At 42.3% G+C, this 24,215-nt stretch overlaps 1 protein-coding gene across 2 annotated transcripts in view; it reads left to right on the top strand.

The window, feature by feature from the left end:
- ANO2 (anoctamin 2) overlaps positions 1–24,215 on the top strand; it is a 170,017-nt gene that overhangs the window by 61,273 nt on the left and 84,529 nt on the right. For both annotated transcript variants that reach the window (XM_087934259.1, XM_026701966.2), the window contains 5 exons: positions 5,817–5,881; positions 9,452–9,586; positions 12,630–12,790; positions 17,256–17,338; positions 19,146–19,229. In XM_087934259.1, the coding sequence (XP_087790385.1) occupies positions 5,817–5,881; positions 9,452–9,586; positions 12,630–12,790; positions 17,256–17,338; positions 19,146–19,229 (528 nt within the window). The remainder of the gene's footprint in view (positions 1–5,816; positions 5,882–9,451; positions 9,587–12,629; positions 12,791–17,255; positions 17,339–19,145; positions 19,230–24,215) is intronic.

Here is a 24,215-nt window from a genome sequence, read left to right on the forward strand (position 1 = left end):
ACAGTAAGAAAACTAAGATCAGGGCATCTGGCCCTCTCAATTCCTGGCAAATAGATGGGGAAGAAAGGAGGTAGTGACAGATTTTATTTTCATGGGCTCCAAAATCACTGCAGGTGGGGATTGCAGCCAAGAAATTAAAAGATGCTTGCTCCTGGGGAGGAAAGCTATGGCAAATCTAGACAGCCTAACAAGCAGAGACATCATCACCCTGCCAATAAAAATGTATATAGTCAAGGCTATGGTTTTCCCAGTTGCAATGTGTGGCTGTGAAAGTTGGACCACAAGGAAGGCTGAGCGCCAAAGAATGGAAGGCGTTGAACTCAGGTGCTGGAGGAGACTCCTGCGAGTCCCTTGGACTGCAAGGCGATCCAACTGGTTAGTGCTAGAGGAGACCAACCCTGACTGCTCTTTGGAAGGCCAGATCCTGAAGATGAAACTCAAATACTTTGACCACCTCATGAGAAGGAAGGGAACTCCCTGGAGAAGAGTGTAAGAAAGATTGGGAGCAGATTGAGAGCAAAAGAAGAAGAAGGGGACGGCAGAGAATGAGGTGACTGGATGGAGTCACTGAAGCAGTCGGCGTGAGCTTAAATGGACTCCAGGGGATAGTAGAGGACAGGAAGGCCTGGGGTCATGATGAGTCAGACACGACTTTGTGACAGACTAACAACAACATCATGGCAACTCCTTCAGGTCATTGCCAAACATCTGTTGACATGACCTTGGTTCCCACGGGACGGCTTCTTGCTGTCGTCTGCAGTTAGCATTCCAACCCTTTCCCTCCACCTCACAGGCTGTGGCAGGCTGAGAAACGAAAAGGTGGCTGCGACAGCATAGGCACATTTCAAAGTTGACGTTCCTGCCTGAGAAGGAACATCTCCTTCCTATGCGAAGGGGAGGTTGTTGCATCAGTGCAACTGGACAACAAAATATTAAAAGAGCAGCTAAATCCGAAAGACTAGTAGAATATAAGTGGGATGGATAGGGTGGTGGAAGGGGACACCTTTAAGTTGCCTGGAAAAATATTCTAGTTGGGCTGGTCTTCTTGCAAAGTGTTAAGCATCAAATGCATAAAAGGTTCCCTCCTTCCCACTGGAAATGCTGCATGAATTGCTGACATGTGTTCCCCTAGCAGGGCTGCAAGGACTGTAGATTTTCTGTGCATAAGATCATCTGTTTTCTATCTGGGCCTGAACAGTTTCGGGCTTCAATTTCCTGGATTGCCCAGATCAGATTTAAAAGGAAGAGAGAGGGGTTTCTCCATAGCTGTTTTCTACCGGCCTCTCCTTTGGCCGGTGGCCCTTTTAAAACACAGACGCAAATTTTGTCCCCTGTCAGCAATGCAGTGGCTTCCACTTTCTTTCCAAGGTAGACAACAAGTCATCTGGCTTGCATTATCTTGGAATGGAAGGGCTGCTGATGAAGATTTATGGACCAGATCATCGGGCAAAAGGTAAATCCTGTGAGCCTTCTTCACATTCTCATTAGGGAAAAAGAGCCTCTGTGAGAGAAGCAGGCCGGACATCCTCACAAAGGAACATGATGCGCAGCTCATGTTCTCCCTACGAATAATTAATTTAATAGCTCCCGGGATATTTTCTAGAGCAAGATGGGAATCTCACATTCACTTCATTTAAAAGATAGGCCCTCATAAAGAAAGGGGGGAGAACATCATAAACAAACAAACAAACCCTAATTCTACATGTATGGTCATGTTATACAGTTATCATTGTTGAGAGCCAGTTTGGTCTAATAGTTAAGATACCTGGTTAGGAATCAGGAGACCTTGAGTTTTAGTTCCACCTCAGCCATGAAAGGCAGCTGAGTGACTTTGGGCCAATCACCAGGAGATTGTGTGTTCTAGTCCCACCTTAGATATGAAAGCCAGCTGGGTGACTTTGGATCAATCACCAGGAGACGATGAGTTCTAGTCCCGCCTTAGGCATGAAAGCCAACTGCGTGACTTTCTCTCAGTCACGCTCTCTCAGCCCAATCCACTGCACAGGTTTGCCATTGTCGCAGAAAATAAGAGGAAGGAGGTGTGTTGGATATGTTTTCTGTCTTAAGTTATTTGTAAAAACAATAAAGGCAAGACTAGATGAATGGAAGGAAGGGAGGAAAGAAAGAGAGAGAGAGAGAAAAGAAAGGAAAGGAAAGGAAAGGAAGGAAGGAAGGAAGGAAGGAAGGAAGGAAGGAAGGAAGAAAGAAAGAAAGAAAGAAAGAAAGAAAGAAAGAAAGAAAGAAAGAAAGAAAGAAAGAAAGAAAGAAAGAAAGAAAGCTGTAGTCAGTTTAATTGATAAAAAAATTAAGGCTAGAAAATTGTGTATGAGGTTGGTGTATGAAATTTGAGGTTCAAATCTACAAGATAGCTTCCAAATGGGACTTACAGACAGACATAGTTGCCTAGCTCTAGAAAGCAAAGGGATTTCTTTAGCAATCCCTGCCTCATTTGAGACCTTGTTATCTTTTCTAAGTGGTCCTCAGAGCAGGTAGGTGGGATATAAATCAAATAAATAAAAAAAGAGAAGTATGAGAAACACACTTTGGGAATGAAACTTTCTGAATGCTACGGCGTTCCAAATTGTGTTCTGGGCAAAACCAGGTCTGGCACATGTGATTGTGTACGGTAGATGACAATTGGAAAAAATACAGCTGCACATAAGCAACCACTCCATTATGCTTAATTCTTGATTCTTACTAATGCTGGTTCAGTACAGATAGTACTCAACTTATGATCGGTCATTTTAAGTGATCAGCAAGCGGTTACAATGTCCTACAAACGTATGACAATATTTTACGATGGTTTTGCTCCAAACTAGCAAAATTATGCCCACAGCAAACCATTAACATTTACTTAATGACCACCACAAATGTCATAAAATCAAATTGGTTGTGATTTTTATGACCATCACAACTTATGACTCTGATGGTCAGGCTCCATTACGGTTGTAATTTGAGGACAACCTGTACCATTATTCTGATTAATCCCACGGCAGCGTCTGTGGCCAGAATTACTTAATGAATGGGGCTAACATTGACAGTGCTATAAAGACAATGGATGATGATGTTCCAGATGGGGGGGGGGGAATCAATTTGGTTTTATGTAAAAAGGATACTTCATGTTTGAATAATGTGCATCGTCTTTTACTGCTCGTATTCTCATTCCAGGGATTTGACATATGCAGAAAGGACTCACCTGAGCTTATTATTATATTTAGAATCCAAGGCCAAATAGGAAAAGGAAGTATCAGGTCTAATTCACACCTTTTGTGGCTTAATCCAGACTGGAATCAAGTGCTAATATTTCCCTTGTTGCTAATTGTTGGTACTGCTGTGAAGCAGGGATTAGGTGTGGCTTGGTACGAACAAAGATATGAAGTCCAGATTCCGTCTGTCTGTCTGTCTGTCTGTCTGTCTGTCTGTCTGTCTGTCTCTGTCTGTCTGTCTGTCTCTCTCTCTCTCTCTCTGTCTCTCTCTCTCTGTCTCTCTCTCCCCCTCTCTCTCTCCCACTCCCTCTCTCTCTCTCTCCATCTCTCCATTTCTCTGTCTGTCTCTCTCTCTGTCTCTCCGTCACTGTCTCTGTCTCTGTCTGTGTGTGTGTCTGTGTGTCTATCTCTCTGTCTCTCTCCGTCTGTCGCTCTCTCTCTGTCTCTGTCTCTCTCTCTCTGTCTCTCTGTCTGTCTCTCTCTCTGTGTCTCTGTCTGTCTCTATCTCTCTGTCTGTTTTTCTCTCTCTGTCTTTCTCTCTCTCTCTCTCTCCCCCCATCTTTCTGTCTCTGTTTTTCTCTGTGTCTTTGTCTCTCTTTTCTCTCTCTCTCTCTCTGTCTGTCTCTCTGTCTGTCTCTATCTCTGTCTCTGTCTGTCTCTTTCTCTATCTCTTTGTAAATGCCTCCCCTCTTTTCATTCCCTAATTTTTCCCTTCCATTTTCCCTTCCCTACCTTCCCTATTATTTACTTTTGTACTTTCTTTGTATGTGATATTATAAACTAATCAAAAATGGTGGTGGTTATTTTTTTTAAGAAAGAGAAAACCAGACATTACTTCCTTTCAATAGATGGTGGCTACATAAATGCTGGAGGTGTTTAGTAAGATTAGATAAAATGCCACCTCCACCTCCAGCTTATGCATTGATCCTTTCATCTAATATATTGTTCATATTTTAATACTTAATGTTTTAATATTTCTGACTTTTAAATCCACCTATATTGTTATTTATGATAGCGTAAGCTGGCCAAATTTGGTTGATAGTGAGATGGGTGGCAAATAAATTTAATAATAAATAAATGTATTTCATAAATAAATGAAGTAGAGACCTACAGAAGCAATTTTATGCAAAGTTCTTTCACAGCAGTTCTTGCTATAGCATGCCTTGGTCTAAGATCTATCACCAAGTCCAGGAAAGTAAACGGGTTTTATTCAATTTCTAACTGGGTCCAAGTCTTTGTATGTCATTTTGATTATCCAGATAGGTATAGATTATAGTTAGAATTGTAGTGCAGAAAAATGCTGCTTAAAGACCATTTTTAGGAGGATGGGCAAGAAATATTTCCCTAATATTTACTTTTGTATTTTCTTTGTATGTCACAGTATAAATGAATGAATGAATACATTATTTATTGGCCAAGTGTGATTAGACACATAAGGAATTTGTCTTGGTCCATAGGCTCTCAGTGTACATAAAAAGAAAAGATACATTCATCAAGAATCATAAGGTACAACACTTAATAAAAGTCATGGGGTACAAATAAGCAATCAAATCATACTAGGAAACAGTCAATATAAATCGTAAGGATATAAGCAACAAACTTACAGTCATACAGTCACAATATGATGACCCGTAGTCTCTCAAAATAACCCCAAACCCAAAACATATATTAAAGTCCGGTAAAGCCTTCAACTTAACTTCATTGTTTTATTAGGCACAGTTTACAGTCACAAAAGTAATTAAGGAGGCAAACAGAAAACCAAAACAAACCGCATTGATGAGAGTTCTGAAGCAAGCCGAGATAACTAATTATAAAGTCCAGGATAATAACTGAGAAAAGTCCATAGGAAGAACGCCAGCAAAGATAAACCTCTTTCAAGGTGTACACTAATTGACTTCAGCAATTCTAACTGTGTAGTTGCAAACTTATATACATAGCTCCCACCTGCAAGCCACGAGGAGGATCATGGTAATCTCTTGAGTAGACCTCGCTTTTCCCCGATCTTCTCCTTGCGTGACCTAGGATGGATAGGGGATAGGCCTGGGTCCTCCTCTGACTGCCCAGCCAGCCTCTGCCCTTCCCCAGCCTCCTCCACCACCTCTGGAGCCACACTCCCACTTCCTGTTGGCTGTTCCTCCTCTTCTTCAGAGTCAGACTCCACCAGGGGCATGACACACAAGTGGGAAGGGATGGGTGATAAGGAGTGATGGGAAGATTAACAGTAATAGTAGCGCAGACTGTAAATAGTTGAACAATGTTGAGGGGATTATTTGTTTAGCAGAGTGATGGCATTTGGGAAAACACTGTCCTTGTGTCCAGTTGTTCTGGTGCGCAGGGCTCTATAGCATCGTTCTGAAGGTAGAAGTTGAAACAGTTTATGTCCAGGATGTGAGGGGTCTGTAAATATTTATAAATAATAAAAAACCATATTAAATTAATAATAATAATAATAATAATAATAATAATAAATACTATATTAAAAGATGAATGTACCAATGCACAAACATCCCCCTTTTGCAGATAGTACCACATCTGATGTTTGCCGATTCTGTAACACAGTCTCACTATGCAATCCTTATCTGTTTTCATTTGTCTGTTTTCCTTTCTTAGCTGTTATATCGAGAGTGGGCACGATATGGAGCGTTTTACAAGTTTCAGCCTATTGACCTCATAAGGTAAAACTTCCTTGGTTAATAGATATCTGTGATCCTTTCTATGATGCGCACTACCGTGCATTAATCTCATACGTGGATCTTGCAAAGTTGCCTCTCTTTTGACATCATCTTCATTGATGTTGTTCAGTCACCAAGTCGTGTCTGACTCTTCGCAACCCCGGTGACCATAGATACTCCCTTTGTTCTCCACTGTCTCTTGGAGTTTGCCCAAATTCACGTTCATTGTGTTGAGGACACTGTCTAACCAACTAGGCTGTTGCAAAACAAAGGACCTAATGTCACTTCTCCAAAAGTCTGCAGAGATTCTCAGTCATCCAAGTCATGGTTGTCCCAAAAGTGCTTTTTCCCCCCCACATTTTGGACAGAGTGGACAGCGGGTTTGAAAGAGGGGTCAAAGTGGCCATCTGTGTCAAAATTGAACAGCCCTCTCTCAACAGAGGGGGAGGGATGCAACATCATCTATCTCCAGTCTACAACACAGTTCCTTTCAACAGTTCTAAGAAGGCTCCGCACCCATTTGCACTACTCAGGTGACCCTGAGGACACAGATAAACCTCCAAGCGGCCTCAACGACCCTCTAAAACAATGCAAATGACCAGCTGTTTGCAAGGAGTATAAATCCTTCCATTCCCCAGAGCTGAAGAAGCTTCTTGGATGAGAAGTGAAATGTTTTCAAAGAAAAAATGGAAAGTCCAGTTGCCTCTTGAAAAAAAGCACCTTTGGAACAACTGGGCTTTCTTTCTTTGTTCGTTTTTCCTTGAAGACATTTCCTTCGCATCCAAGAAGCTTCTTCAGCTCTGACTGGATGGTGGGGAATGGAAGGATTTATACTCCTTAAAGACAGCTGGTCATTTGCGTACTTTTAGAGCAGGCCTGTCAAACTGGGGGCATGTGTCATGCCCACCCCTGTTGCGATACATCATGATACATCACATGACACAATTGAGTTTGACACCTGTGTTTTAGAGAGTCATTGAGGCCATTTGGAGGTTTATCTGTATCCTCAGGGTCACCTCAATGGCTCTCTAAAAGGATGCGAATGACCAGCTGTCTGCAGGGAGTATAAATCCTTCCATTCCCCTCCATCCAGCTGTAGAAGCTTCTTGGATGAGAAGCGAAACATCTTGAAAGAAAAACCAGAAAGTCCAGTTGCCTCTTGAAAAAAGAAATAAGCAACGTTATTGTTTCTTTTCTTTTTTAAGCCATAGGAGAATGATAATCTTCATGTTTTTCCCCTTGTGCGAAAAAGCAAATGATTACAGAAGTGTAAAGAGAGCATCAAATAATGTCTACCTTCTTGCTCGACATAAAAAAAGTTAATGACTGGTTGAACCATCTTGGTTCTCCAGGAGAGGGGATATTATTTCCTAGCATCAGAAAAAGAGAGCCTGTATTTACCACTAAACTAATCCTAGGAAGAATCTTTAAGGCTCTCCTTTCCTAAGTCAAATTGTTGTTATCATCCCGTTCCAGCATTTATGAGCTGTGTTTGATCAGCTCAGAATCATAACCTTTGCTGAGAAAGAAAGATTTAAACAGCATCTCTCCATCGGCTATTTTTCAGGCTGCTTTGAATCATAAAAACAATCATAAATTGTAGGGCTGAATCTATATTGTTGCATGTTTGCCTCTACCCTGATCGACAGCCTGATAAATTAATTACACCGTTCCAGAAAAATATAGATTTTTTTTTGTTTGTTTGTATGGGAGAGAAAAGAGGCTTAGAATTAACTGGTAAAGGGATTAAGGCAGGTTTTCCTGTGCATTAATCCTGTATAGCTGATGAGCTGGCTGACCTTGTCTGGATTTTAAAACTAATCAGGGACTGGCCTGGTTAATCCTTGGATAGTTGATTCTTGGGAGGAAATCCTGGGGCTGGAGGCTGCAGTAGGAAGTTGTGAAGAAGAAGAAAAAAGCAACAGCAATGAAACACCCAGAGGAAGGCAAAATGAACGCCCTCTGTTTCATAACCAAGAAAAGCCTATTGGGTATCTGCAAAGTTGCCAAGAGTTAAGGGCAACTTCAGAAATCTTCGCTTTTAAAGATAAATAGAGAGGAGAGCAGGAGATAAGCAGAATTCCAACACAAACCTTGATACATAGAACATAGAATAATAGAGCTGGAAGGGACCTTACAGGTGTTCTGGTCAAACTTCCTGCTTGAGCAGGAGACCCAATACCATTTCAGAGAAACAATTGTCTAGTCTCTTTATGAAAGCCTCCAAGGATGGGGTGGGGTGGAATAGAATGGAATGGAAAAAAGGGAAATAAAATTGGAATATTAGCAAACTGACAGGATGAGGGAGAAGTTATAGAAATTGAGGAGCTGCTAGGAAAAAAAGCGAGATTTAGATAGATATTTAGATTAGGATTTATAATTACCTAGATATACTGTAAAAATATACAGAAATATGCAATAATGAATGATAAAAATGTGTTCCCTTCCTCCTCCCATACTTATGGAATATTAACTACAGCACACAGTCTATAAATACTCTTGATGTTTATTTTAGATAAATATGTACATATATTAAGTGTCAATATGATGTTCTTTTTTCTCTTATTTTTTCTTCCCTTTTTACTTGAATTAGTGACCCATAAAGATGATACAGCTTTATTTATTAACATTAATTAAGAACTGCAAATTAATATAGTTAATATGAAAAAAACTTGTCAAATTCTAAGTGTACATATGATACTTAGTGTACTGCCAAGAAAATGATATTGAAAGATGTCGATATAATTTCTATTACAGAAACTTTTGTAAACTTTGCTTTTTGTAAACTTTTTAATATCTTGAACTTTAATAAAGTACTTTTTAAAAAATTTTAAAAAAAGAATGGAATGGAATAGAATAGAAGAGTAGGGTACAGTAGAATAGAATAGAATATTTATGCAGCAATATAAAAATAAAGTTGCTATTTTAATTAGAACGGAATGGAATAGAATAATAGAATAGAATGGAAAGCCATGGCATGGCATGGAGAATACAGAATAGAATATTTATACAGAAATAGAATAATAAAGGTGCTGTTTTAATTAGAATGGAATAGAATAATAGAGTAAAGTGAAGTGGAGTGGAATGGCATGGCATGGAGAATAAAGAATATAATAGAATAGAACATTTATACAGAAATAGAATTATAAAGTTACTGTTTTAATTAGAATGGAATGGAATGTACAATAGAATAGGAAATTGAATTAGAATAGAATAGAATAGAATAGAATAGAATAGAATAGAATAGAATAGAATAGAATAGAATAGAATAGAATAGAATAGAATAGAGTTGGAAGGGACCTTGGAGGTCTTCCAGTCCACCCTCCTGTATCATTCCAGACAAGTGACTGTCCCGTTTTTTCTTAAAAGCCTCCAATGATGGAGCATCTGTGACTTTTGAAGTCAAGCCATCCCAATTAATGAATTATTCTCCATTATAGCATAAAATCTCCAGAGAAACCTCCAGGACCCGTGCCTCCTGAAAAAAACCACGCCCATGTATTTTAAAGAAGATAAATTGTAGCAAAGTACACCTTCTTCTCTTTACCTGTGTGTTGTGTTTCCTTCCTTTAGAAAGTATTTTGGAGAAAAAATCGGAATGTATTTTGCCTGGCTGGGGTTATATACCGAATTTCTTATTCCATCCTCTGTCATTGGGATTATCGTGTTTGTGTACGGGTGTCTGACCATTGAAGAAGATGTTCCAAGGTGAGGCATCACACACTATAGAGCCATGATGACGAACCTATGTACCATAGGTGGCACACAGAGCCATTTGTGCTGCCATGTGAGCCGCAGGCAAACTTACCTCACTGCACATGCGCATGCCTCACAGCTGATTTTCGGCTGGTTTGAAGCCTTTTTCAGCCTCCCAGAGGCTTGAGGAAAGCCTTTGCAGGCCGAAAAATAGGCCCGTTTTGTCACTTCCTGTTAATACCAGAAGTGATGAAATGGGCCTATTTGGCCTGCAGAGGCTTTTTTCAAGCCTCTGGGAGGCCGAAAAAGGCCTCAAACCAGCTGAAAATCAGCTGTGAGGCGCAGTGCAGGTAAGGGGTGGGTGGGGGGATTGCACGCACATGTGCAGGTGGCGTGGGGGGCGCATTGCCTTCTGGGTGCTGGCATGCAAGAGCACGAGCACCAGCCTGCACACAATTTTTGGCACAGGAGCCCAAAAAGATAAGCCACCACTGCTATATAGGCTTTGTCCTAAAAAAAATATTGCAAGGTTTGGTCTTTTGGACTCCTGCTAAAATATACCAAGTGTGGAGCTGAACACTTTGCTGAATATTTTCAGCTGGAAGAAGAAGACCTATTAAGAGCACCAATGCTACTTTTTTCTTCCGGTCTCCGATAAATCTGATTATTTCCTCTCTTCCTTGTCCTTATGTAGTCCTTGACTTACAGCCATTTACTTAGACACCATTAGAAGTCATAAGAAGAAGTGCAGCCAGTCCTTGCTCTTATGGCCATTGGAGCATCCCCAAGATCATGGGATCAACGTTTGGTTGCTTAGCAACGGGCATGTATTTACAAAGTTTGCAGCATCCTCGAGTCTTGGTACCTCCCTTTGCAACCTTCCCAGACAGCAAAATCATTGCGGGGGGTGGGGAAGCCAGATCCACTTAGTGACTACGTAATTTGCTTAACCGCTGAAGCGATTTGCTTAACAATGGTGGCAAAAAAAGCTGGCAAATTACCTTGTTTGTTCAGCAATGGAAATTCTGGGCCCTGTGGTTGTCATAAGTGAAGGACTATCTGTGTTCTCTTCTGCTTGCTTGGTTTCCTTAAAATAAAGATATGAATCTTTGAATGAAAGATTAAGGCAGAGGTGTCAAACTCAAGGCCCTGGGGCCAGATCCAGCCCACAGGGTGTTTAGATCTGGCCCATGGGGAGAGTGGTGGGATTCAATTTTTTTTTACTACCAGTTCTGTGGGCGTTGCTTGGTGGGTGTGGCATTGTTGTGGTTTGCCAGCAGCTGAGGATGAAAAGGAACCAGTCTGGGAGTCTGGGGAGGAGTCGGACGAGGGTCCTGTGTCTGATGCAAGGATGGGGCCAGGAACATCTGGGAGTGGGGTGCTGACTCTGGAACCTCCAGAGTCTGGCAGCAGCGAGGCAGAGGACCCAGGGGAGCCTGTTCCCAGTGTGCGTGTGTGCAGAGCTGCTAGAAGGCGAGAGCAGCTGAAGCAGAGGGGGTGACTCAGGAGTAAGGCTGGGAGCAGTGGTGGGATTCAAATGTTTTTACTATGGTTCTGTGGGCATAGTTTGGTAGGTGTGGCAGGGGAAGGATACTGTAAAATCTCCAGTCAGAGGTAGTATTTGCTGGCTCTCCAAACTACTCAAAATTTCTGCTACCAGTTCTGCAGAACTGGTCAATACCTGCTGAATACCACCTCTGGCTGGGAGGTGATTGCCCCTTCCATAAGGGATAAAAGTCAAACTCCAATGACGAAACCTTTGCAGGAAGCAAAGCAGTTCAATTAGATTCCGAGTCCTCTTTGAAACTCTGCATACTCTGGTCATTTTTTTCTGATACTTCGCGTGGGTTCTGTTCTAATTACTTTGAAGACTTCTGTTTTTGTCAGCATTCCCCAGCACTGACAAGCATGGGCTTATCTTGGGGAACTGTTTATAATTCGTTCTGCTGGAAATGAAAGTAATTCTCAGCGTTGCATTAAAATAGGTTTTGCTTTTGAAAGAAGTTTGTGCTTCAGTACATTTGACTAAGCCTAGGTCAGAACAGGTGTGGCTTGGTGGGCGTGGCTTGGTGGGTGTGGCAGGGGAAGGTTACTGCAAAATCCCCATTCCCTCCCCACCCCACTAACCTGCTTTCCAGCTCCGTTCTCCTGTGCAGGGCAACCAAAGAAGACCCAGCCAGTCAGCTGGGACTCAATGGGAGGCAGAGAATAGATGGGGGCGGGCCAGGCAGAGGTGGTATTTGCTGGTTCTCTGAACTTCTCCAAATGTCCGCTACCAGATCTCCAGAACCAGTCAGAACCTGCTGAAGAGCAACTCTGCATGGGGCCGTGTTGGAAATAGAGAAGCACCGGCCTGCGGTGCCTTGGCCGGCGAAGGCACGTGTTGTGCTCCCGAATTCTGTTTTCGTTGGCAGAGGGTTGCAGGAGGCTGTTGCAGCTGGCAGACCACTCATGCCACTATAGGTGCCCCCAACATGAGTCACGTTGAGCTGGAATGCCCACCCTGGCCACACATACTTCTTTTGTCGCCCTGCACAGGAGAATGGAACTGGAAAGCAGGTTAGTGAGGTGAGGAGAGAATAGGGATTTTGCAGTATCTTTCCCCTGCCATGCCCATCAAGCCACACCCACAAAACCAGTAATAAAAAAAAATTGAATCCCACCAGTGGTTCTACTCCTTTAAGAGGTGTTTATATAAAGGCAGCCATTAGAGGGCATGTTCTTTCTCCTTGTTCTCTGGTATTCATTGCAGAGTTCTTCATGTAGAGTTAAGAAGAAGTTTGATTGCTTGTAAGGTATTTTGCCTACCATGTATATTTCTGTATATAACTGTTGCAAATTAACCACTGTTAAATACCTAAGTCTCTGTGTGCTGTGTTTTGTCCCTGGGTTGTCTCATAATAGCAGTCACACTGCAAACGCTCTGTCACCCTTGAAACTTTGAGTGGTCACTAAATGAATGGTTGTAAGTCAAGGGCTACCTGTACTAGCAAACAGCTGGAAGCTTTCCCCGCATGAAGCTCATGTCTGATCTTTTGGGCTTTGCTCTTTTTAGCAAGGAGATGTGTGACCAACATAATGCCTTCACCATGTGCCCTTTGTGTGACAAGACATGTGACTACTGGAACCTCAGCACAGCTTGTGGAACTGCACGTGCCAGCCACTTATTTGATAATCCAGCCACCGTCTTCTTCTCCATTTTCATGGCCCTCTGGGGTAAGCTTGCTTCAAATATTTCCACACTTGACTAACCAAAAGAGAAGACAAATTGAAATAGAATAGAATAGAATAGAATAGAATAGAATAGAATAGAATAGAATAGAATAGAATAGAATAGAATCAGAGGTGGGATTCAGTAGATTCTGACCAGTTCTGGAGAACCGTTAGGGAAAATTTGGAGTCATTTGGAGAACCGGCAAATCCCACCTCTGACTGGCCCCGCCGCCATCTCTTCTCTGCCTCTCATTGAGTCCCAGCTGATCGGCTGGGTCTTCTTTGGTGCTCTGTACAGGAGAACGGAACTGGAAAGCAGGTTAGTAGGTTGGGGACGGAATGGGGATTTTGCAGTTACCTTCCCCCAGGAGTGGGAGGGGATGGAGATTTTGCAGTATCCTTTCCCTGCCATGTCCACCAAGCCACTCCACTCCACGCCCACCAAGCCACGCCCACAGAACCGGTAGTAAAAAAATATCAATCTCACCACTGCTGGGGGTGACATGATAGCAGTCTTCCAATATCTCAGGGCTGCCACAAAGAAGTGGGAGTCAACCTATTCTCCAAAGCACCTGAGGGCAGGACAAGAAGCCATGGGTGAAAACTAACCAAGGAGAGAAGCAAACTAAAACTAAGGAGAAATTTCCTGACAGTTAGATCAATTAATCGGTGGAGTTTTAAAGAAGAGATTGGGCAACCATTTGTCTGGAATGGTGTAGGGTTTCCTGAGCGGTGGGACAGCAGATTTTCTGAGCAGAGGATTGGGCTAGAAAAACTGCAAGGTCCCTTCCAATTCTGTTGTTATTCTGAAGGATCTTAGATTAGAAGAAGGAATGGCTTTACTTACCGAATTGGCTTTCGCTACTGATTTATAACTTGGAATTGTTGGTCTCTGACTCTGGTAATGTGTGTGCCTGAAAGTGGAAGAATTACTTTAAAAGCTACTCTGGAATCACAGGGTAGAGTGGGCTGTAAATTTCATGAATGAATGTCCTGCAAAGTCCATTTGCAATTAGACACTAAGATTTAGACTGGAATGAGGACTATTATTCCTCACTCCCCGTTGCAGTATTTCCGTATATACTACTAAAACTCTCTTGGTCGTGACCTTTAACTGGGAGAAATAGTGCATCACAGGGGATTAAGTTTTGAACCAGAGTACCTTAAATGGGCTAATTTATAGTGTGTGTCCAAAATTGGGCATCTCTGATGCCCAAGAAAATGAAATTTGGGGATGTTGTGGCTGTTACTGATGGCTGCTACACCGCTGAGATGCTGCAGATATTTCATTTTCATTTTCAATGTTCTGTGACAGTTTCCCAGCCACTCTCACAATCCCTCCCTTCCTCCTCCATGTAGCCGCCGCCGCCATTTGCATGCCAGCTGGGAAGGGAAGGGAAATGGAAAGGGAAAGGGTATAGAGATAGCTGGTGTGTTGTAGCCTAAATAACATTCTTTCCCCTGGGAATCAAGGGCATTCGTGTAGGTGTTCGAGAGGTCACCTAGCAACTGAACCACATGCTGATTGGACCATGTGACTGGGGACTCTTGGGGGGAAGTGACAAACATTTACTTTTAATTGGGTGTAAAACTGGCGGGAACCTAGCAATAGCAACAGCACTTAGACTTACAAACCACTGTATAGCGCTTTACAGCCCCCACTTAAGCGATTTAAAGAGTCAGCATATTCCCCCAACAATCTGGGCTCTCATTTTACCCACCTTGGAAGGATGGAAAGCTGAGTCAACCTTGAGCCTGGTGAGATCTGAACTGCCAAATTGCAGGCAGCTGGCAATCAGCAGAAGTAGCCTGCAGTACTGCACTCTAACCACTGCGCCACCACGGCTTGACTTAGAGCCAGTTTTCCACCAAGTCTGTGCCAATTTGGGATGTCCCAATAAAATTTTCTTTGAGGTATGTGCTTGCCTCAGAATTCTCATTGAAGGGGATGTATTACCTTGACACTTTGCATCTTACAAAGCAGATAAAATTGTATTATTCTAAGCACAGCTCTGGTAGGTTCACTGAACGCTTGTCTTTGCTTAGCAACCAGAAATGTTCAGCTCCATTGTGACCATAAGTTTGCCTGTCTAGGGCAGGTCAGAAACTGCCCACGCTATACAGGGCAGACTCCAGAAAAGATTCTTTAGTTAAGCTAAGGGGGAGATATACATCTCTCAAACCACAGTTCTCCCCTCCCTCACCCATGCGCGTTCTTAGAATGAGAGTCATAGGGTGAAACTGATTGACAGCTTGTTGAGCAGAGGCAAAAAGGAAGAGCTGCATTGCAGAGTACTTGATGAACATAAGGAAGCCATTACCATGGAAGTTTGCTAATGGGTAGCAGCTCAGAGGACTTTAAAAATAGACTGTGGAAAGGCCTGGAGGTATTCCCTGTCACCCATAACAAACTCTTGTCTTGACTTATAATTGTCCAATTGTCAGGCTGTGGACACAAACCCTGAGAACTTAGTGTGTTTCCATGACGTGAGACTAGGGAGCTTCCTTGGTGCCCTGAAGGAAGCGTGGCCAAGTGTACAAAGCCCTGCTGAGAAGCATCCAAATTAAATCAAAGTTGTTGAGAGATGTATTCCGGGTGGAATGTGGTAATAAATTCAGCTTAATGGATTCGTCGTCCCCCACCCCCCCATTTCTAAGAGGATGGGAGGGAGGGAGGGTGGAAAGAAAGAAAGAAAGAAAGAAAGAAAGAAAGAAAGAAAGAAAGAAAGAAAGAAAGAAAGAAAGAAAGAAAGAAAGAGAGATGGACGAATGGATGGAAGGAAGGAAGGAAGGAATATGACAAAGGGAAGGAAGAGAAAGAAGAGGGAAGAATGGATGAATGGATGGAAGGAAGGAAGAAGGAATATGAGAAAGGGAAGGAAGAGAAAGAAGAGGGAAGAATGGATGGATGGATGGATGGATGGATGGATGGTGTCAGCGTTCCAGCAAACCTCCATTCCAATCAGTAACTCTGAGGCAAACATATCTCAAAAGTACCTTTATTAGAATAGCACCTGGCAACATCTGTGGAAACCCGAATCTAAAAGTTTTTTCGGGCTTGCCACAATTTCCCAAACTACAAATCCACCCTCCCTTGGTCGTCATCGCATCACATGGCCCAATCACAGTCCATCCAAAAGTAAGATCCTTATTTCATCCTGCGCCATACTCAATGACCTTGGACTAACAAAAGAATTTTATTTTGTCTACTTAGAGCTACTTAATTGAAATCACACACCCGCTTCCACTCTTCCAGTCTATGTGGCAGCATGGAATGCGGCTTCCAAAGCTGATAGATGGATGGAGGGTGGGAGGAGGAAAAGAAGGAAGGAAGGAATATGAAAAAATTAAGGAAGGGAAAGAAGATGGAGGGAGAGAAGAATGAAGGAAGGAATAAAAAAAGAATGAAGGAAGGGAAAGAAGAAGGAGGGGTGGAAGGAAGAAGGAAGCAAGGAATATGAGAAAGGAAAAGAAGAGGAAGGGAGGGAGGGAAGGAGGGAGGAAGGAAGGAAGAAAGGAAGGAAGGAAGGAAGGAAGGAAGGAAGGAAGGAAGGAAGGAATCTGCACTTTTTAAACACTGGTAGAAATACCATCTTGGTAGAAATAATCCATTTCATTCATGCTCACATGATTCTTAATTGCAGATTAGCCAAATTATAGTTAAATCTATCTATTGTGCTTTTCTAGCCAAGCCATCCAAACCAGAGAGAGAGGGAGACCCCTGGGAATGGCTGAACATAGGCCCAATTGTTCAACATGATGTTGTATCCTGACACTCCTGGTACTTCCAAGCCTCTATGGGTTCCTCCACAGACTTCCTAACCTGGGACAGTCCATGGCTTGAAACTATGCGTGGACGTAGCTCCTTCAATCAGAAGCTCACATACAGTACATGGGTTGGAGACCATTATGTTTAGGAGTTGTAAGGTTGCATCACTGTGCCAGTCTTTCTTTCATTTTGTGCACACGGATCCAGAGAATGAGGATTAAATTAGCAGGCAGAGAAATCAGCAAGGAACCAGAAAAGGGAAATAGACAGTGTAGCCCTCAGGAGTTGAACTTGGCTTAAGGGAACCTTGCTGGTAAGAAACACAATCTTAGTTGGGTATTTTAAACACAGAGGTGAATATTCAGCAGGTTCTGACCAGTTCTGGAGAACCGGTAGTGGAAATTTTTAGTAATTCGGAGAACGGGCAAATCCCACCTCTGATTGGCCCCGCCCCCATCTATTCTCTGCCTCCCAGCTGATCAGCTGGATCTCCTTTTGTTGCCCTGCACAAGAGAACAGAGCTGGAAAGCAGGTTAGTGGAGTGCGGGGGGAATGGGATTTTGCGGTAACCTTCCCCTGCTATGCCCACCCACCAAGCCACGCCCACAGAACCGTTAGTAAAAAAAATTTTTGAATCCCACCACTGTTTAAACACCAAGCTCTCCTACAATGAACAGAATTGGGTTTCTCTCATTTCAGCCACAATGTTTCTTGAAAACTGGAAGCGTTTGCAGATGAGGTTGTGTTATTTCTGGGATCTCACAGGATTGGAGGAAGAAGAAGTAAGTGCTTTCGAAACCGTTCAAACATTTCTTTTGCTCATGTGCACCTAGACTTTTTAGCCGTTCAATTCTTCAAATTGATCCGATGATTTCATTTCCCCAAAACCAAATGCAAGTAATTCAGTTCTTAGAACTGAATGGCCAAGGCAAATGCAATTAGGCTCTTGGCTTGCAAATTCAAATCTGATTTTGGCTGGTCCCTGTATCCGATACCTTGAATTGGCAAGCCAGTCAATTAGAATAACAATATTATTATGTAATCCAACAATGAAAAGTTGAATGGCATAAAAATTGCATACGTTTAAAAAAAAAATTCAAAGACTGTGTAATTAGAAGGTAGATTGGTTTACCTAAGATGAAAACCAGAACAAGTCATTATAATGAGAATGGAAGATCAACTTATGATGATTAGGGGACTGGAGGCTAAAACATATGAAGACCAGTTGCAGAAATCGAGTATGTCTAGTTTAATGAAAAGAAAGACCAGGGGTGACATGATAGCAGTCTTCCAATATTTGAGGGACTGCTACAAAGAAGAGGGGGTTAACGTATTCTCAAAAGCACCAAAGGGCAGGACAGGAAGCAATGGATGGAAACTATGAAGGAGAGAATCAACCTAGAACTTAGAAAAAATTTCCTGACAGTGAGAACAATTAATCGGTGGAATGGCTTCTCTCCAGAAATTGTGGCTGCTCTATCACTCAAGGTTTTTAAGAGGAGATTGAACAGCCATTTGTCTGAAGTGGTGTAGGTCTCCTGTTTGAGCAGTGGGTTAAAGACATCCAAGATCCCTCCTGTTATTCTGTTATTCCTGGTAGATTACTTGTAGAATATTAGCTTTATATTCCCAGGGATTGTGTTTCCAGAATCCCTTATACTCATGTACCCTTAGTCTGTATTTTAAAGCATTTACTTGCAATGTGTTCTTTCACCCTCTCTGCTACCCAAATTCGCCAAGGAGCATCTAAAGGTTTGACTTCTTGTTCCATTCAAACCATCATAACTCTTATGTCACAAGCATCTCCTACCAGTATGCTTGCTCATGTTCATATGTGCAGGAGCCCAGGCCAGAAATAAACACAAAGTCACTACCTTATTAAGATGGGAAAAGATGTGAAATCTCAATACCCCGTTCAGATGTATAATAACATATTACAGTACAATCCATCTCTTGCGTATTACACTCAGCAAAGCATTACAGTCAGTGTTGGATGTATATTTTGTGTATATTCGTAGATATTGTACTCTCAAATTGCAAATGGAGACGTGGGTACTCCATCTTTCTTATCTTCATTTTAAAGTGCTTTGGTTTTATTGTATTGCGAACAGTTGCTGGGGTGCATCCACAGTTTCATTGTACTTGTACAATGACAATAAAGTTGTTCTTCTTAAAATGGTATAGGGTCTCCTGCTTGAGACTAGAAGACCTCCAAGGTCCCTTCTGTTATTCTGTTATTTCTAGTAGATTACTTGTAGAATATTAGCTTTATATTCCCAGGGATTGTGTTTCCAGAATCCATTATACTCTTGCACCCTTAGTCTGTATTTTAAAGCATTTACTTGCAACGTGTTCTTCCACCCTTTCTGCTACCCAAATACAACAAGGAGAATCTATCAGTTTGGCTTCTTGTTCCATTCAAACCCTCATAACTCTTATGTCACAAGCATCTCTTACCAGTGTTCTTGCTCATGTTCAAGTGTGCGGGAGCCAAGATCTCAGTAGTACTTGGATGTTATTGTTGTTTTTTATGTGGCTTGTTGCTCAGATGTTAAATTCACTCCACATTTTTTTTTAAATTTGATTTAGGAACATCCCAGGCCAGAGTATGAAACAAGATTATTACAGAAGAAAGCCAGAATGGAAAATACCAAAATCGTGACTCAGGATGAGGTAGGACACCAAAGTTTCTGTGATCCTTTTCATTCCCGTTTTATGATTCTACTACAGCTGCATGCTGTAATAAAATATTGTGTAATATTCATAACTAACATCTATTTGACTCACTTTTTTACTGATAAATTTTAATCAAAGAAATGTGGATGGGTTAAGAATTAAAGTACCATTGCCTTTTGCAATTCTGAAATTCTGGTAATTGTGGCATTTCTTCTTTATATGTTCCTTTCCTTTAAAAAAAAAAACTGTTGAGTTTTCAATATGATGGACATTTATTTACATATATTTTAAATTAATTGACTGAGGATACACAAGGGAAGTGGTTGATTGATTAAAGCAGAAATTTCATATAAACTATCGGAAGGAGTGATCTTTGAGAATTTAGCCTGGTTCACAGTTTAACTGACCTAATTCACATTTCTTGTCTTACACGATTGTTCTCCATACTTGACGATGTATTTATTGCCTGAAACAAAGTACCAAAATGCATGCAAAATTATGCATTTTCAAATTAAAACTGAGGAACATTGAGCTGTAGCTTGGAAGCCTTCTCAAAAAATTATTTTGCGAGCCACTTGTTCCAAAGATGCTTTTTCAAGAAGCAACTGAACTTTCTTTGTTTGCCCTTAAATTTTCACATATTCACACTTTCATGTTTCACTTCGCATCCAAGAAGCTTCTTCAATTCAATCATGGAAAAGCACCTTTGGGACAAACATAGCCTGGAAGATGGAGAATCTCCATAGACATTGTATACCACTTCCACCTCTACCTGGACTAGCAGACTACCAATGTTCACTGATGATTTGGTTGCCTCCTTCATGGACTATTGCAATGCAGTGAAGTTGGGGCTACCTTTGAAGGCCATTCATCAGCTGCAGCTGGGTCAGATTGAACCAGCATGGACAACGATGGAAAGATTTCATTGTGCCCTTCTTGTTGTGGTTCGCCGGCAGCTGGTGCAGATGGTAGCAGAATTGGACAGTGGGAAAGAACGGGGACCAGTCAGGGAGTCTGGCGAGGACTCGGGCAAGGATCCTTTATCCGATGCAGAGATGGGGCCAGGACCATCTTGGAGTGGGGTGCTGCCTTCAGAGCCTTCAGAGTCTGGCAGCAGCAAGGCAGAGGACTCAGGGGAGCCTGTTCCCAGTGCGCATATGTGCAGAGCTGCTAGAAGGCGAGAGCAGCTGAAACAAAAGGGGCAACTCGGGAGTGAGGCTGGGAGGTGATTGCCCCTCCCATAAGGTATAAAAGTCAGACCAAGATGATGAAACCTTTGCAGGAAGCAAAGTAGTTCGACCAGTTCCGAGTTATCCTTGAAGCTCTTTGTACTTTGGTTGGTTTTTCTTGTACTTCGGTTGGTTTCTTTTCTAGTTAATTTGATACTTCTGTTTTGGGCAGCACTTCACAGAACTGAAAAGTGTGTTTACCTTGGGAGACTGTTTGAAATGAATTCTGGCTGGGAATGAAAACAATTCCCAGCATTGCAATAAAATAGGTTTTGTTTTTAAAACAAGTTTGTGGATAATTATGGTTTATGAAGCCTAGGTCAGAATACTTTTAGGACACAATGGTCTACTTTGATTACTGTTAGATTCTCAGTAGGTGGCGCGATGGCTCAGTGGTTAAAAGCACCGAGTTTGTCAGCTGGAAAGAGATCTGAGCACTACATGATGGAGTGAACTCCCGTTGCTTGCCAGTTCCTGCCCCTAGCAGTTTGAAAGCATGCAAATGCGAGTAAATTAATAGGTACCACTTCGGTGGGAAGGTAACAGAGTTCTGTGCACCTTTGGCATATAGTCATGCTGGCCACATGATCATGTCTTAGGATAACATTTGCTCCCTCAGCTCAGAAATAGAGATGATCACCACCCTCTAGAGCATGGGTGTCAAACTCACCACGTCACGTTGCCATCACATGACGTATCACAAAGTTTTTTCCCTTCACGGAGCTGGGGTGGGCATAGACTGTGAGCGACGTATCTGGTCCATGGGCTGCCAGTTTAACACCCCTGCTCTAAGAGTTAGACACAACTCAATAGGGGAACCCTTTACCCTTACCTAGATTCTGAGTGCTGTTACTGACTATAAAGGCCTTCATGGGTAGGGCCTTATTATCTAAGGCAGAGGTGTCAAACTTGATTTCATTGAGGGCCACATCAAGGTTGTGTTTGACCTTAGGGGGCTGAAGGGGGCATGTCCAGCTTGACGTCACTCATGTTGAGGGCACCTGTGGTGGCCCGGAAGGGGCTGGGGGGATCAACTTTTGCTAGTAGTTTGTTCTGCTAGTGCTCTGCCAGTGAAAATGGAGCTTGGAGGACTGCGCGTGGCCCTCCCAGGTTCCATTTTTGGCTGCAACAGCCTCCTGCAGCCTTCTGTCAGCTAAAATGGAGCTCGGGGGGCAATGGTGGGATCAAAACTTTTTACTATCGGTTCTGTGGGCGTGGCTTGGTGGGTGTGGCAGGGGAAGGTTATTGCAAAATCCCATTCCCTCCCCACCCCACTAATCTGTTTTCCAGCTGCGTTCTCCTGTGCAGGCCAACCAAAGAAGACCCAGCCGATCAACTGGGACTCAATGGGAGGCAGAGAATAGATGGGGGCAGGGCCAGTCAGAGGTGGGATTGGCCGGTTCTCTGAACCACTCCAAATTTCTGCTACCGGTTCTCCAGAACTGGTCAGAACCTGCAGAAGACCACCTCTGCCATGACCCCATTTTCAGTGAAGATTTGGGATAGGAATCTGTTAATAGACCTGACCTAATAGATTAGCATTCCTGAAATTCTTCCTGCTGTGTCTATTTCTTGACTGGGCCTTTTTGGAAAGCTGATGCCATGACCCTTCCTCCAACCAAGTTTTAAGATCCAAAAAGGGGGTTAGACAATTTTTCAAAACACCAAAAGGCAAGAGGAGAAACAATGGATGAAAACTGGTCAAAGAGAGAAGCAACCTAGAACTAAGGAGAAACTTCCTAACTGTGAGAACAATGAACCAGTGGAACAGGCTGCCTTCAGAAGTTGTGGATGCTCCATCATTGGAGGCTTTCAAGAAGAGACTGGACAGCCATTTATCTGAAATGGTATAGTGTCTCCTCCTGGAGCAGGTGATTGGACTAGAAGACCTCCAAGGTCCCTTCCAGCTTTATTCTTCTATCTTCTAACCCACCTGGAGTTATAGAGCCCTCAGAACAGCAGCCCTTGATGGAATCAATCTGAATCCTGAAGGCCCATGAATTCCATCCTAAGCAAAATAATTGAGAGAATTTTGGAGATAGCCATACCTCTGGTAAACATCACTAGAAGCTTCAGGTTCCACCACAGTTAACAAACTGTCTGGGAGCAGGAAATGCCCACCAAATCCCCCAGTCTTTCGTGAAGTTCGCTTAGTAAAATTTAACAGTTTGGAAGTATGAAGCAAAGTAGTGGAAGAACTTTGACAGATGTCAAAACCGTTTCAGAGAAGACTAAGGAGGGTGTGTACCAAGTCTACGGCATGACGAGTTACAAATATATAATACTGGGGAAGAATGGAGTTCCATACTAAGGAAGTAACGACAATTTGCTCCCTGGGTTGTTGTTTCACCATAAAAGGCAAGGAAAGTCAAATAAAACTTATAGAGTCTTGCATTATCTTTGCTAGTGCTCAGACTGTTACGGTGCGTTAAAAATATATGGATTGGAATATGCTTTTTAGGCATACTTGGCAGATGTTCTAAGGAAGTACACAGATTAGCCTACTTTCTCCAGCAGAATTTTCTCTTTTGGAGAAACATGTTTCTTTATTTAATCAAATGACATAGCTGCCCATCAACCCAAGAAACTTCTAGCTCAGAAGGCCTATTTAATACAGGTAGTCATTGTCTTATGACCACAACTAAGCGCTAACTATCTGTTGCTAACAGTGGTGGGATTCTACCAGTTTCCCTATCGGTTCGGTGATAGTGCTTTCCGGATTCCAGCAGTTACCCTCATGAGTCTCGAACCAAACTTCCAAAACTTAAAAAGGATTTATTGAGAGTTAACATGCCAGCACTGCCTGGGGGCAGCCGACTTGATAATTTTTGATGATCTTTATCCAAAAAATTAGGGCTCATTGCAACAGTTTAGTAAGATTTCAGATTATTCACTCAACCAGAAGAAGTCTAACATATTTCCCATAAGCTGTATGATATCTGTGGGAATCTGTAAATTTTGGTATTTTAAATATAGTTTGAATATCCTAGGAAGACCTCTTCAGTGACAAACATATCCAACTATTTAACTGGAGATGTTGATATTAACTGATGATTTAAAATGCCTATCGGTCTTCGGGAAAGATTTTTTTTACAAAATTAGTGTCACTCCTAAAGTGATGTCAGTTTGCCTGTATCTCTGTCTGCCTGCCTGCCAAACTGCCAAACTGCAGGCCAGTCTACCTACTCTGTCTGTCTATCCATCAATCCCTCCTGTCTGCCTGTCTGTCCATCCGTCCATCCATCTAGCTATCGAGCTATCTAGGTATCATCTATCTGTGTCTATATCTGCAGGCCAGCCTACCTACCTACCTCTATCTATCTGTCTATCCATCCATCCCTCTCACTATCCCTCCCTCTCTCCCTCCCTCCATTCATCCATCTAGCTATCACCTGTCTATGTCTATATGTATCATCTGTCTGTCTATCATCTATCTATCTATCATCTATATCATCTCTCTCATCATCAGGATATCCATGTTAATACCTACTACATTATTTAAACAAATTGATAGGATTCAGAGCAGGTTTTTATGATAGGTTTTCTCTTTTCAAATTCTGATTTCATATGAAGAAGGGGTTTTAACTTCCTGGCATTTCAGCTTCATCATTAGCTTAAGTTGGTTTTTGGGAATTTAAATGTTTCTTCTTAAAAAAATTGTGGGTGTAATTGGATAGATATTATTTGTCCCTTGCCATTTTAGTTATTGCTACACTAAACCTGGTTGTATTTCTTTTGCATTTAAAGCAGAAAG

This window comes from Pseudonaja textilis, chromosome 5 (genome assembly GCF_049901715.1).
Source record: "Pseudonaja textilis isolate UNSWEBS1 chromosome 5, rPseTex1.2, whole genome shotgun sequence".
Classification (NCBI taxonomy): Eukaryota; Metazoa; Chordata; class Lepidosauria; order Squamata; family Elapidae; genus Pseudonaja; species Pseudonaja textilis.